The following is a 13,172-nucleotide window of genomic DNA, read 5'->3' on the forward strand; positions in this document are numbered from 1 at the left end:
TAGATTCTAGACATAATTCCAACAGCTCATAATTTCAAATTTTAAATGATATTTAGAACCTACTTCCCTGCTTTGGGTGCCAGTGCTTTGAAAAGAAATTGTCTTGAAGTGTTGCTTATATAGAAATTCCTTTGCTATAAAGTGCGCTGGGAGGTACACTATCACCTCTACTCTTCCCACATCACTAACTCTGAATAAAACACTTGATTTCACACTTAATTTAATTCTTCATAATGACCTCTTCCCAAGTAATGTTTTTTCTTAGAGCATGACTCTAAGAAAGAAAAAGCATACATGAAATTTCATGGGCACCCCCAAGGAGATGGTTTTTAAAATAAGGTATGGCAAGCACATAAATGTGTGCCATTTGGAAGCATTTGCTCACTTGAATATTTAAAGGAAGCATTGTATTTTCCCTAAATTTACATTAATTTGGGAGGGAGAATAGTTACATTATTGAATAAAAGGCTGGAAATATTTGCCTCTCCATGAAGGCTATTATGGACTTGCAGTGAATATGAACATTTGAGGTAAAGTAATAATAAAAGTAATTAGAAAACTTTGCACTTGCATATTACTTCACATCTTTTTAAGTATATTTTCACATCATGATCTACTTTCATCCTGTGATGTGGGCAGATTTATCAGGTTACATCTCCTCTGTATAGGTGAGGAAACTGATGCTCAGTGAGGTTAAATGTCTTGCCCAAGTTCACAAAGCTAATAAGCAATGATGCAGGAATTGGGTACTGAATTTGCTTGCTCAGTCTTTACAGTCTCATCAATAAAAGACTTTAACATTTAAAAACTCTTGGCTGTGAGATGGGACACTTATTTTTCTTTCTTTCATTTATGGGCACTATCCTCAGGCACAGTCTTACTAATAGGAATAAGGCTGAGGCACTTGAAGTAAGAATTTATACCTTCCTGACCCCTCAAAACCCTAAAGAAATATCAATCCAGGCCTTTCTAATAACTGCTAAAATTATATGCCAAACTATGTTTTCATGGCAACTGAGGAAAATTATTGGAACACACTGGATAATAAGGGACTTTTTAAAAGCTTGCCAAAATATGGAAGCCATCTAGGTGTCCACTGATACATGAATGGATAAAGAGGATGTGGGACATACAGACAATGGAATATTACTCAGCCATAAAAAGAAAGAAATCCCTCCACTTGTGACAACATGGATGGACATAGAAGGTATCATGCTAAGTGAAATAAGCCAGACAGAGAAAGAGAAATATTGGATGATTTCCCTTATATGTGGAGTCTAAAAATCAAAACAAAGAAAACAGAAACACACTCATAGATACAGGAAACAAACTACTGGTTACTAGAAGAGGAAGAGGTTGGGAGAACAGGTGAAATAGATGAAGGGGATAAAGAGGTACAGACTTCTGGTTAAAAAAATAAGTCACAGGGGTGAAAGTACAGCATAAGGAATATAGTCAATAATATTGTAATAATTCTGTGTGGTGACACATGATAACTAGACTTACTGTGGGGATCATTCTGTAATATATAAAAATATAAATCACTATGATGCATACCTGAAATGAGTAAGATATTGTAAGTCAATTCTATTTCAATTAGAAAAAGCTCCATACTTTATTCAGGGATATGTGTTCATTACTTTGAGCATTCATTCCTGACTAAATGAATGGGAGTATTTCTTTTCTTTCACATTATCATCTTTGCATGAATATCTGAAGGGGCACATGCTGTTTATAATTTCAGGGTAATTCAGAACAATCTTGCCTCTCATCCCAGGCAAGTTTAATTTTACATAAATGTCACAGTGGGAAAAAGGAGAGAGGTGACATATACTGGGAAAAAAGTCCTAATCTTTGAATCAGAGAAATATTACAATAGTGGACATTTGTTGTATCAAATGGAATTTGGCTCCCACATTGGTCTGTACCTCCAGATTGCAGGTTAACAAGGGATGTTCAAAACTATGGGTTCCATCTCAAAAGCCAAGTGATCATATGAGAAATGCCACTGGGCAAGAAGCCGCCTGTTGGAGCAAAGGTACAGGGGAGTGATCAGCGAGCCGTCCCAGCTCAATCACCTTTCCCGCCTGTGAGGGAAGGGAAACAAACTGTAACTAACCGGCTGGAGAGTAAAATGAAGAAAACGGATTCTGAATTTAGCAACTCCTTTGAAAAAGGAGTCTTCATAAGGCTATCAAAAGGAGCTGGCATATCTGAAATGAAACAGATGAGCAGGAACACTTTTCAGAGTTTACAGAGAGGCAAAATGGGGACTTGGTAAGTGGCCAACAGGGAAGGCTGCATCTTGGAAGAACTATTATTCAGCAACTTTTAAGTACATGTGAACAAACTGACAAATTGGAGCCGGCAGTCATTATTTCAAGAAGATTTTGATAGGTCTGGAAAAATGGGCACCCAGAATTTAGTGTGTGATTTTCTACTGGACTCAGCATAAGGCCACTGACCCCAGAGGAACAGAAAAACATTTAAGTCATGGTAAACAACTCCAACTGGAGTCGAGTAAATGAACTAGGAGACAATGTGGGCTGGCAGCATCCTGATTTGCAGCTCCGAAGAGAGAGACTGCACAAGGCAGCTTTCCTATGGGAGTGACTGGAGCTTCACAGTGCAAAAAGGTAATGGCAGCCTTTTAAAGGGCCTGCTCAAATCCCATTTAGAAGATCGTGCACAGCAGCACTTACCCACTAAAATTAGGCCATTCGAGTGTTTGGGGAAGTGTGGCGGAGGCTGGCAGCACGCAGGAGGAGAGGGTGATGTGAGGGCAGTCTTTGAGAGCAGAGCATGTTAAGATGTGAAAAGAGGTGATTTAATCAAGGTTTATGAGTATCTGATGGGCTCACACAAAGAAGCCAGGGCAAGACCTATTCACGCCGTGAGGATAAAGGATGCTACAGACTGTTAATTAAGGCTAAGGGGGGAGGGCTAAGACCTTTTTCTTGCAGGGCCATCGATAAGTGGGGTAAATGAAGAAGAGGTAGAGTTAAAAAAAAAAGGGGGGGAAGGCAGGGGACATGCCTGGTTAGAGCCCTGTACCAGGGGCTTCTCAGGAAATCGCCTCAGCCTCCCCTCCCCTCCCCTCTCCTCTCCTTCTGGTTCATGTGCCAGCTTCCTGCGCCCTCATTGAGGTGAGGCTCCTTCTGCGCGTCCCTCCAGCCTGAGGGAGGGGTGGTGTTGGGGGCCAGGGGAGGTGCTGCTCATTCTCAATAGTCAAGGGACTTAGCAGGCGGGGGGTGGGGGTTGCCTGGTGTGTGATAGGTGTGTGCATGTGTGCCCATGGGGCACTGTAGGACACAAGTGCTCTTAAGAGCAAGATTGGGAAAAAGTACATTTTAGTAACATTTGTGACGTGACTTTAAATACTGGTTGGTTCAGAAAGGAATGAATAAGAATGGCCTTCACTCATTTTCCAAAGTAGTAAAGCAATCAATCGGTTGGTTGATTTCTCTCTCTTAAACACACACATACAAGCACTGGGCCACCAGTAGTGAATTTGTTTTCCTTGTGGCCCATAGTTTTTGCTGGCACTCTAAGGTAAAAACAGAACAAAACGTAGGTGGAATCCAAGCCAGCCTGAGTCCCAGCCCCTCAGCTGCACTGCTGTCCATGACAGCTGGCTGCCTGTGTGCCATGGTGGCTGACTGCTCTGCCACCACCAGGTGTCCCCAGATGGCTCCATGCAGGGCAGCCGGAGCCACTGTTCCTGAGGCCTCCACTGCTCCAGCACCTGCCCCCGTGGTGGCCACTGCCCCTGGCCCTGCTAAGGGCTGCTCATTCCGGGCCCTTGATGGGGTGAGAACAGATTGGGAGAACTTGGGAGAAAGGATCCAGAAAGTTTCTTTGAACCCAGAGAGGAACCTGACCTTGAGGCATGTCTGTCTTGCAGAAGACTGAGCTGTTGGTTAACAGCCAGCCCTCCTCCCAGCATGGAGGGAGGTGCCCCCAGATGCGGTGGGTGGAAAGCCGCCCAGGTGTGAACAAGAGATATTGCTGGCCAGGGAAACAACCTGCAGTCCTATCGTGTTCAAAATAAGCTAACCCATTCACCCTGCCTGCTTGGAAAGAGCCTCACCAGTCCATCTGACAGCAGATAGGGCTGGCAGTGCGGGGCCAAGAATTAGCCCTGGGACCTGGCAGCATTTTGTGGCACTTGAAAAGAATGTGGCAGCAGCTGCATTTACACGCTGACACATGTACAGGGTGACCGACAAGGCATGGCATGCCCTTGGGGCCTCGCTTAAAAATGACCAGCAACCTCTTCCACCAGCAGCCGCCACCTGCCTGCCCCTGATGCCTCTTTCTTACAGATGTCAGTTGGCACGTCCACATATTCAGTGTCGTTCCATTTTGCCATCCCAAATATTCACTCTTAACAAATCAAATTAACTTTTAAAATTATTACTATCATCAGTTACCAGCTGTGCCCTGACTAGTGGTCCCCAGTTCACAGTCTGCCTGTTTCAACATAACCTTCTTCTCAGGGAAAAACAATCCAGCTAGGGCTTTTGAATTTGGTCAAACATGGAAACATTTTCTTTTCCGGGAAGACTCTCAGCATATCACTGCCCACCAAGTAAAATTTTTCTTTAAAAAACAACTGAGTCAAACTGGACAGCTACTTTTAAGAGAATGAATCTGGATCATTGTCTAACCCTATACACAAAAGTAAATTTGAAACGGATCAAAGACCTGAATGTAAGTCATGAAACCATAAAACTCTTAGGAAAAAATATAGGCAAAAATATCTTGGACATAAACATGAGCAACTTCTTCATGAACATATCTCCCTGGGCAAGGGAAGCAAAAGCAAAAATGAACAAGTGGGACTATATCAAACTGAAAAGCTTCTGTACGGCAAAGGACACCATCAACAGAACAAAAAGGCATCCTACAGTATGGGAGAATATATTCATAAATGACAGATCCAATAAAGGGTTGACATCTAAAATATACAGAGAGCTCACGCACCTCAACAAACAAAAAGCAAATAAACCAATTAAAAAATGGGCAGAGGAGCTGAACATACAGTTCTCCAAAGAAGAAATTCAGATGGCCAACAGGCACATGAAAAGAAGCTCCATATCACTAATCATCAGAGAAATGCAAATTAAAACCACAATGAGATGTCACCTCACACCAGTAAGGATGGCCACCATCTAAAAGACAAACAACAACAAATGTTGGCGAGGATGTGGAGGAAGGGGAACCCTCCTACACTGCTGGTGGGAATGTAAATTAGTTCAGACCAAGGTGGAAAGCAGTATGTAGGTTCCTCAAAAAATTAAAAATAGAAATACCATTTGACCCAGCAATTCCACTCCTAGGAATTTACCCTAGGAATGCAGCAGCCCAGTTTGAAAAAGACGTATGCACCCCTATGTTTATTGCAGCACTATTTACAATAGCCAAGAAATGGAAGCAACCTAAGTGTCCATTAGTAGATGAATGGATAAAGAAGATGTGGTACATATACACAATGGAATATTATTCAGCCATAAGAAGAAAACAGACCCTACCATTTGCAACAAAATGGATGGAGCTAGAGGGTATTATGCTCAGTGAAATAAGCCAGGCGGAAAAAGACAAGTAACAAATGATTTCACTCATCTGTGGAGCATAAGAACAAAGCAAAAACTGAAGGAACAAAACAGCAGCAGACTCACAGAACCCAAGAATGGACTAACAGTTACCAAAGGGAACGGAACTGGGGAGGATGGGTGGGAAGGGAGGGATAAGTGGAAAAAAGGCATTATGATTAGCAGACATAATGTAGGGGGTGGGGCACAGGGAGGGCTGTACAACACAGAAGACAGGTAGTGATTCTATAACATCTTACTATGCTGATGGATGGTGACTGTAATGGGGTATGTGGGGGAGACTTGATTATGGGGGAAATCTAGTAAACATAATATTGCTCATGTAATTGTAGATTAATGATACCAAACATAAAACAAAAAACAAGCAAACAAAAAACAAAAACAACTGAGTCTCTTCTAATGCAAACATTTTGGGTAAGATTGAGAGCAGTGATAAAATCCTATGCACAAGGTAAGGAACAAATGAACTCATTTCCTAAATGCTTCTATTTTTTATTTTAAATAAATATTAGAGTCATGTCTACAAAGATATAAGGAGGGAAAGCCTATGATTAAATAATTTGATACTTTACCAAAATAAAGCTTATAATTGGAAGCATATAGGAAGATATTCCCATACATAAAAAGTTTCAGAAATTAAGTACCTTTTCTGGAAAATTAAAAATCCATGCATGATAAAAATGCTTAACAAGCCAGTAATAAAAAGAAACTTTCTTATCCTGATAAAGATGTCTACAAAAATATGTATGGTGAATGTCACACAGTTAATGTTGAACACATGCTCTTTAAGATTAATAATGAGGCAGGAGTGGCATCCCTGACTATTTACTGTTTTACTTTTTACAGCAAATCTTCACCAGCATAGTAAAAAAAGAAATAGAAATAAAAGTTACAAATATTGGGAAAGAGGAAACAAAAGTCATTATTTTCAGACGATATTTTTCTGTGTGGAAATCTAAAAGAATCCACAGGTAAATTATTTGAAAGAAATGAGAGAATTTAGCAAGTCTGCAGGTACAAAACCATACAAAAATCAGTGCATTTCTACATACCATGTAGCGGCAGTCAATAAGAACATTATATTTAACAACAGCAATAAAAATGTAAACCACTTTGGATCATAGCAAACTAAAGTTGTGCAAGCCACTTATAAAGAAAATTATAAACCTGTATCTTAGAAGACATTAAAGAAATCAAGACCTACACTATGTTATGACACTATCAAAGATGTCAAATCTCACCTCACTGATCTAAGGTTTAATGCATTTCCTGTCAAATCCAGCTGGGGTTTCACAGAGCTTCACAAGTTTACATCAAAAGCATTGGATGCAAAGGGACAAAAATACCCAAGATACCCCAAAGAAGAGGTTAATACCTGTAAACTGCTACCATAAGGAAAGTGAAAGGCAAGCCTCACAATGGGAGAAGACTTTAAAAGTACATAACCAATGTGAGCTCACACCCAGAGTACATAAATAACTCCTGTGAATTAGTAAGAAGACTGTCAACATGACAAAAGAAAAATGGACACAAGTCATAAGTGGGCATTTCCCAGAAACTTCACACATGGCCCACAAACAAATGAAAGGTATATCAGGAAGGGAAAATTGAAACTGCAGGAGGATACCTATTTGTACCACCAGAATGGCCAAACTGAGAGCGGGACTATGCAGGCACACTGATGTCCTGCTGGGAGAGATTAAGCTGGTAACCACTTTGGGGAACGTTTTGGCATCACCTAGGACACCCGGGAGAAATTCTTGCACAAGGTGTGCCCACAATGCCTATAACATTGTTATAATGGCACCAAACTGGAAACCATTTTACGTCAATGCACAGGAAGCAGATGGATATACTGGGACACAGTATGTGTGTATTATACGACCAGGAAAGCCAACAGACTAGAGCTACGTACAGCACCCGGGTGGGCCTCACCAACAGAGGCAAACATGTCAGCTTTCTCTTGTTGGCCACAGAACTGATTCAAAACTAGACAAAACAAATTAATACATTATTTAGGAAATCATATCTAAGTAGCACATCTTTAAAACAAGGTTAGCCCGGCACCTGTTTCTGTACAGTTTCACTGGGACACAGCCATGCCCTCTGGGTGTATACTGTCTGTGGCTGCCTTTACACCACAGTGGCAGAGTTGAGTAGTTGTGACAGAAGTCATATGGTCCACGAAGCTGAAAGTATTTACTCTCTGGCCCTTTAGAGAGAAAATTTGCTGATCCCTGCTTTATAGGAAGGAAGGGGAATGATTAACCCAAATGCCAGGATGGTGGTTATCTCCAAGGACACAGGGGGGTTGTGATCAGAGAGGGGTTTCTAATGTCCTCAAGAAGGGAATTAATTCTTAATGTAGGTGGTAGGCCCACAGCTTCCCAGTAAGTTATTATCCCTTAAAGTATACGCACATTCTGTATTCTTTTTATTTGTATGATATACTCTACAATTTTAAAAAATGTTGAAGAGGAAGGAGAGATTGCTTCCGATCCTGGCAGTCACCCCCATGGATGCTGAGGACCCTGGAATTCCATGATTTACGTCCTACATCTCTATCTGGTAGTGGCACTGTCATCATCTTGTTTGGTGCAAAGAGGGAAATTCTCCTAACCTTCCTAAGGAGCAGATTGCTTCCAGAAGTAGCTTTCTACACTAAAATTCCAGGCTTCCTAGGGGTGCAGGATAAAATAGTGTGTTAGAATGTGAAAAGACTGAGAATGAGATCACCCAGTCTAACCAACCTGCCAGTGCAGAATTCCCTTAACAGTGTCCTGGTCACATGGCCGCTCCCTCTGCTTGATCATGGGCCGTGAGGAGGAGGCCGAAGTCTCAAACAGCCTGCCCACGGAATTCCCATCAAGACCTCTTAAATTCCTGACCACTGCTCTTAGCAGTCCCATGTCATAAGGGACTTGCACGTCATCTCATCCGGGCCTGTGTATGGTGTGGAGGCCATACGTGGATGCACCTGGGACCCAGGGGGGCTGTGTGAGGACACTTTGAAAGTCCATGCATTTCTCCATGTCACTCTCCACTCTCCTGCCAATGCTAGTGGTCAGATACTCTTTATTACAGTAGAATGAAATCTCTGCCACTCTAGCTTCCCCCCTGGATTCCTTTTTTGCTGTCTGGTGTATTGCAAAACACACCCCTTATTCACAAGACATGACATATGTTTGCATTTCCCCTGAGTAAAGTGCAATGTCCAACTCACCTGTAGAGGTCTGGGACCAGATTGTCCTTATACCGAGCACAGAGGTTGTTTAGGACTTGCTCGTGCTGGCCAAACAAGCAGATGTAGTTGGACGCAGGGAAAGGCTCTTTGGAAAGGCACGTGATGGTTTCCACCATTCTATACTTGTTAATGTGTATTCGGAAGTAAGTCCCATTTTTCGCGTTGCCTGTTACTATTTCTGTACCCTGGCAAGGGGTGGGAGGGATCAGAAAAACAACATTAGGATCACTTCTGGACTTTGGAAACTTTATTACAGCAATTTCTTTTTGAAATATAATAGATATTGAGTAAACTCATCAGAAGATAACTGTGTCAGAAACCACATACTTGGGCTTAATGACTAAGTGTCCCTCAGAATATTTTAAACTGTGATTGCATTGTTCTGTCTTGCTAAATTAGTTGCTAGGTTACGACCAGTTCTCTGCTGTTTAGTACTTTGCACAGTCTGTGGAACTGGGTTTACTCTCTTCTGTGAGGTGTTTTAAAGACTGTTAATTTTCATAATTTTTTCACAGCATCATTTTGAGAAAAAGTCAAAACTGATCAGAAGCACTTCAGTTTTTTAAAGTTTACAAAGGAAGCAAAAGGTGAATCCCTGGCAGCTGGATTTGGGGTGCTTCACCTATTAGGTAAAGTCTATTTCCAGGAAGAAGGTTGAAGTCTATGGGAAATACACATATGCATCCGACAGGCTACTTGTTTGTAAATTGTCAGCAGTGGGGATTCATGGCTTCATGACCTCTGGACACTGGCTAAAACTGCCACATGAACCCGATGACCAGGGAGCTGCTGCTCTATCCCACATCAAGCCCACTCTGTCTATTTAATGACTGCCCACCTCCCACCCAGAGACCCACTCCCCACTGGCACAGGCAACCACCAGACAAGAGCCTAAGGGACAAACAGGGGCTTTGGTGCTGGGGCTGAATCTGAACTTAGCACACAGTAATGCTCAATAAATCTTACCTGAGTGCATATAGATTTAGGCTTTTGCTCTGAACTTGAATGTGGCATTTAGAAATCCAAGGCAAGTTGGACTGTTGCAAACATTGACTTAGTCCTGGACATCCCCTGGGGCTTTTGTCTAAACAAGGACATGCAATTCAACTGGATTTTTTAATAAATTGAAGCTTCTGGTGGGTGTTTGGGTATCACATGGCAAAGCCCTGAGGAGGAATTAGCCAATTGTAAAGGCACATGGTGAGACATACAGGAGGGACATTAGGTAAATTCTGGGCTATTCCCAAATATGGGTGCAAAATTGGGTATTTGAGGGACAGAATAAATACAGCTTAGGAGAGAGTTGGGGGGATGGCACCTCAACAGATATTCAGGTGGTCCATCATTCATAGACAGGAGTGGATGGAGAGGAAACCCACCTGATTCACAGCAGAGTGTAAGGCATAATCTAAGCCATGGAACACCCACATGAAGGATACAGCACACCCAACAGAAATTACTGGTAAACTGTACTTCAGGGAAATATGTTCACAATACGTTTTCTACCCTAGAAGTATGGTATGCAGTTTATAATAGTTTATGATGCATACAGTATCATCCTATTTTTATAAAAAATACACAGTATCATTCTATTTGTTTTTGTAACAACATTTTAACAAGTGTTAATGGTCATTTTCTGTGGCTGAGAGACTGGGTTGTTTTTATTGTTTCTCTCTCTGTTCATTTGGCTATCTGTAGTTTCTATTTTTTAAAAATTGATTATCACTTCTAAGATGATAAAAAGGTATTTTATTTTATTTTTTTATTGTTTTTATGAAGTATAGTTAACATACAATATCCTATTAGTTTCAGGTGTACATCACAGTGATTCAGTATTTTTACACATTGTGGAATGATCCCAGTGGTAAGTGTAGTTACCATCTGTCACCATACAGAGTTCTTGCAATATTGTTGACTATATTCCCTATGCTGCACTTCCATTTGCATGTACCTCTTAATCCCCCTCCCTTATTTCACCTGCCCCAACCCCTTCCCACTCTGGCACCAACAGTGTGTGTGTTTCCTGTATCTGTAAGTCTGTTTCTGGTTTGTTTTGTTTGTTCATTTGTTTTGTTATTTTTATGTTTAAGTTATGTCAAAGTTATTTTTAAGTGACCGAGCTGCAGCAAAGAACAAAGTGAACAAATTGTGAGGGAGAAGTGAAACAAAGCAGAAAGAGCAGGGGAGAAGGAAGAGAAGGAGAGGCGGAGTCTGGAAGAGCTTGGAAGAAGCCAGGCCGGAGCCGCTGGCTACAGACTGTCTGGTCTCCTTACCCGACCTCCCTCGCTGTCTGCTCCTGCCACTGGTGCCTCTCCAGTCCTGGAGCACCCCACAGATTTTTTTCCTTTAGATGTGTTTCCTCAAGTCTGGACTTCTCAGACTGAGCAGCGGACACTTCCCAGGGCGGGGCATGCGACACCGCAGAATAATCCCTGGGGTAACTTTACTCGGTGGCCTATCACTGCAAATGTTATTTCTGAATTAAATACACATGCAACCATGGGAGGGAAGAATGTGTCCATCCCAGGCATTTCTAAGACTAAATACAAGATTTTAGAGACCATTTAAGTTTGGCCCCAGCTGCTTTGGGCTTTGTCCCTCCCCCCCATCCCAGGGTTGCCTTGGTGGGAAAGCTGAGCATCTGAGAAGGGGCCACTCCCTCACCTGGTGGTAGGGTGGCTGGGGGTCCAGGAGCAGGGGCGCTGGCAAGAGCTCTGGCATCTGCAGTCATCAAGAAATCCCCCCAAGGCCTTGGCCCACTCCTCCTCCTCTGTAAAATTTCTTAACCCTGAGTGATTAAGGAGGGGAACCCAGGTATCGAAGGGGCAGGCCCTGAGATCCACCCATGTAGCTGACAAAATTGTTGACTCTGCAAAGAGTTTCATTAAGTAGCCCATCTTCTGCTCACAAAGACTCTGTGTTTTTCGGGGGGCATGAGCTGATGGAGGCTGAACACCTCAACCCAAGGGCCATGGTGACTTGGGGGTGTGCTGACATGTTTTCATGGCACCCAGGCTAGTCGCTGGCTGAGAGGCTAAGCATTATGTGCCCTCCGATGTCAGCCTGTCCCTGAGGGAAGTATATAGGCAGCATCATTTCCAACGATTTGTTCTCATGGATTTGTTCATTTGGGGGTTTGTTGGTTTTATTTTTTAAAGACTGAACTGCAGTGCTGGGGCCACCTCTGTAGGTGTTAGCCCATGAGAGCTCTGTGGGTGTAGAGTGCAGAAAGCAGCCACAGTGTGGAGAAAGGAATGACCTACTCATGCTAAGTGCGCTAATCCTAATGGAGGAAGTCATTTTGTCCATTTAATGAGATTTGGCAGCACGTCAGCATGACCAGGGGGCCATGCTGGGAATGCGGAATACATGGAACCATTGTGCACTGACATTAAAAACAGGTCACCTCCAGATGGGTTTCTCAGATACAAATATCCCTCGCAGGGCCAGGCAGACTTATCTGAACTCCTTAGGTCATTCCTAGTCATAGCTGCTGACAGGTCAGGAGAACCCAGTGAAGTCCCAAACTCTTTCTGCCTGTCCTCACAGAAAATCGTTCCACTGAACAATAACTTAAGGCACTTCCCACCCTGCCATCCACTGAGGGATTTTGGAGTAATGATGATGATTTCACATACTTCCCAGTGCTGTGGGATGTGTCAGGATTCTTCTGGTACTTTAAGTATCTAAGTAAATTGCTAGGAAATTTGGATGTTCAAATAAGATTGTGATGGAGTAACTGGTTCTGGCTTGGTCTTTTCTTTTTTCCTCCCTTTTTTCTAAACACAATTTTCCTTTTGAGTTCCCTTATGATTCTGACAAAGGTTGGAAAATGGTTCTGGAATTCATGCCAAATGGAAGACAGAGGAGTAATCAGACTTGGTGTGCAAGAAATCAAGTTCCCAGCTCTCATGATGAACATGCAATTTTAAATTTAATGGTATCCAAGGCAGAATTTGTTGTGACAAATTTCTTTATTCCATGGTGCATAAGCCAACAAAGCATGTGGCCTGGAATATGTAACTTAGTTTATTATGTAGACGACTTTGGGTCCCCTTTCTTCTCTTGTCAGGTTACCCCTCTGAGAGCTCATCAATTCTATCTTCTACTTAAATATTCCAATTAGTGAGTGCTATAAAAGTCTGATAAGATTCATCTGTACTACATTTATTGTAAGAGTAGTATGGTTTCTCTAGGTAAATACTATTCAATAGGTTCCATTCTTGATCAATTGTCTGTATTTAGGTGACTGCCTGACCATTTTGGCAACAATTTTACTTAATCAAATTAATTCCAACCCCCAAGATTGCCAT

At 42.2% G+C, this 13,172-nt stretch overlaps 1 protein-coding gene across 4 annotated transcripts in view; it reads right to left on the minus strand.

Moving 5' to 3' along the window:
- The window catches only part of CFAP61 (cilia and flagella associated protein 61), a 406,566-nt gene that overhangs the window by 48,499 nt on the left and 344,895 nt on the right, over nucleotides 1–13,172 (minus strand). For all 4 annotated transcript variants that reach the window (XM_057502682.1, XM_057502680.1, XM_057502681.1 and 1 more), the window contains one exon: nucleotides 8,839–9,044. In XM_057502682.1, the coding sequence (XP_057358665.1) occupies nucleotides 8,839–9,044 (206 nt within the window). The remainder of the gene's footprint in view (nucleotides 1–8,838; nucleotides 9,045–13,172) is intronic.

The sequence above is a fragment of the Manis pentadactyla genome, chromosome 5 (genome assembly GCF_030020395.1).
Source record: "Manis pentadactyla isolate mManPen7 chromosome 5, mManPen7.hap1, whole genome shotgun sequence".
Classification (NCBI taxonomy): domain Eukaryota; kingdom Metazoa; phylum Chordata; class Mammalia; order Pholidota; family Manidae; genus Manis; species Manis pentadactyla.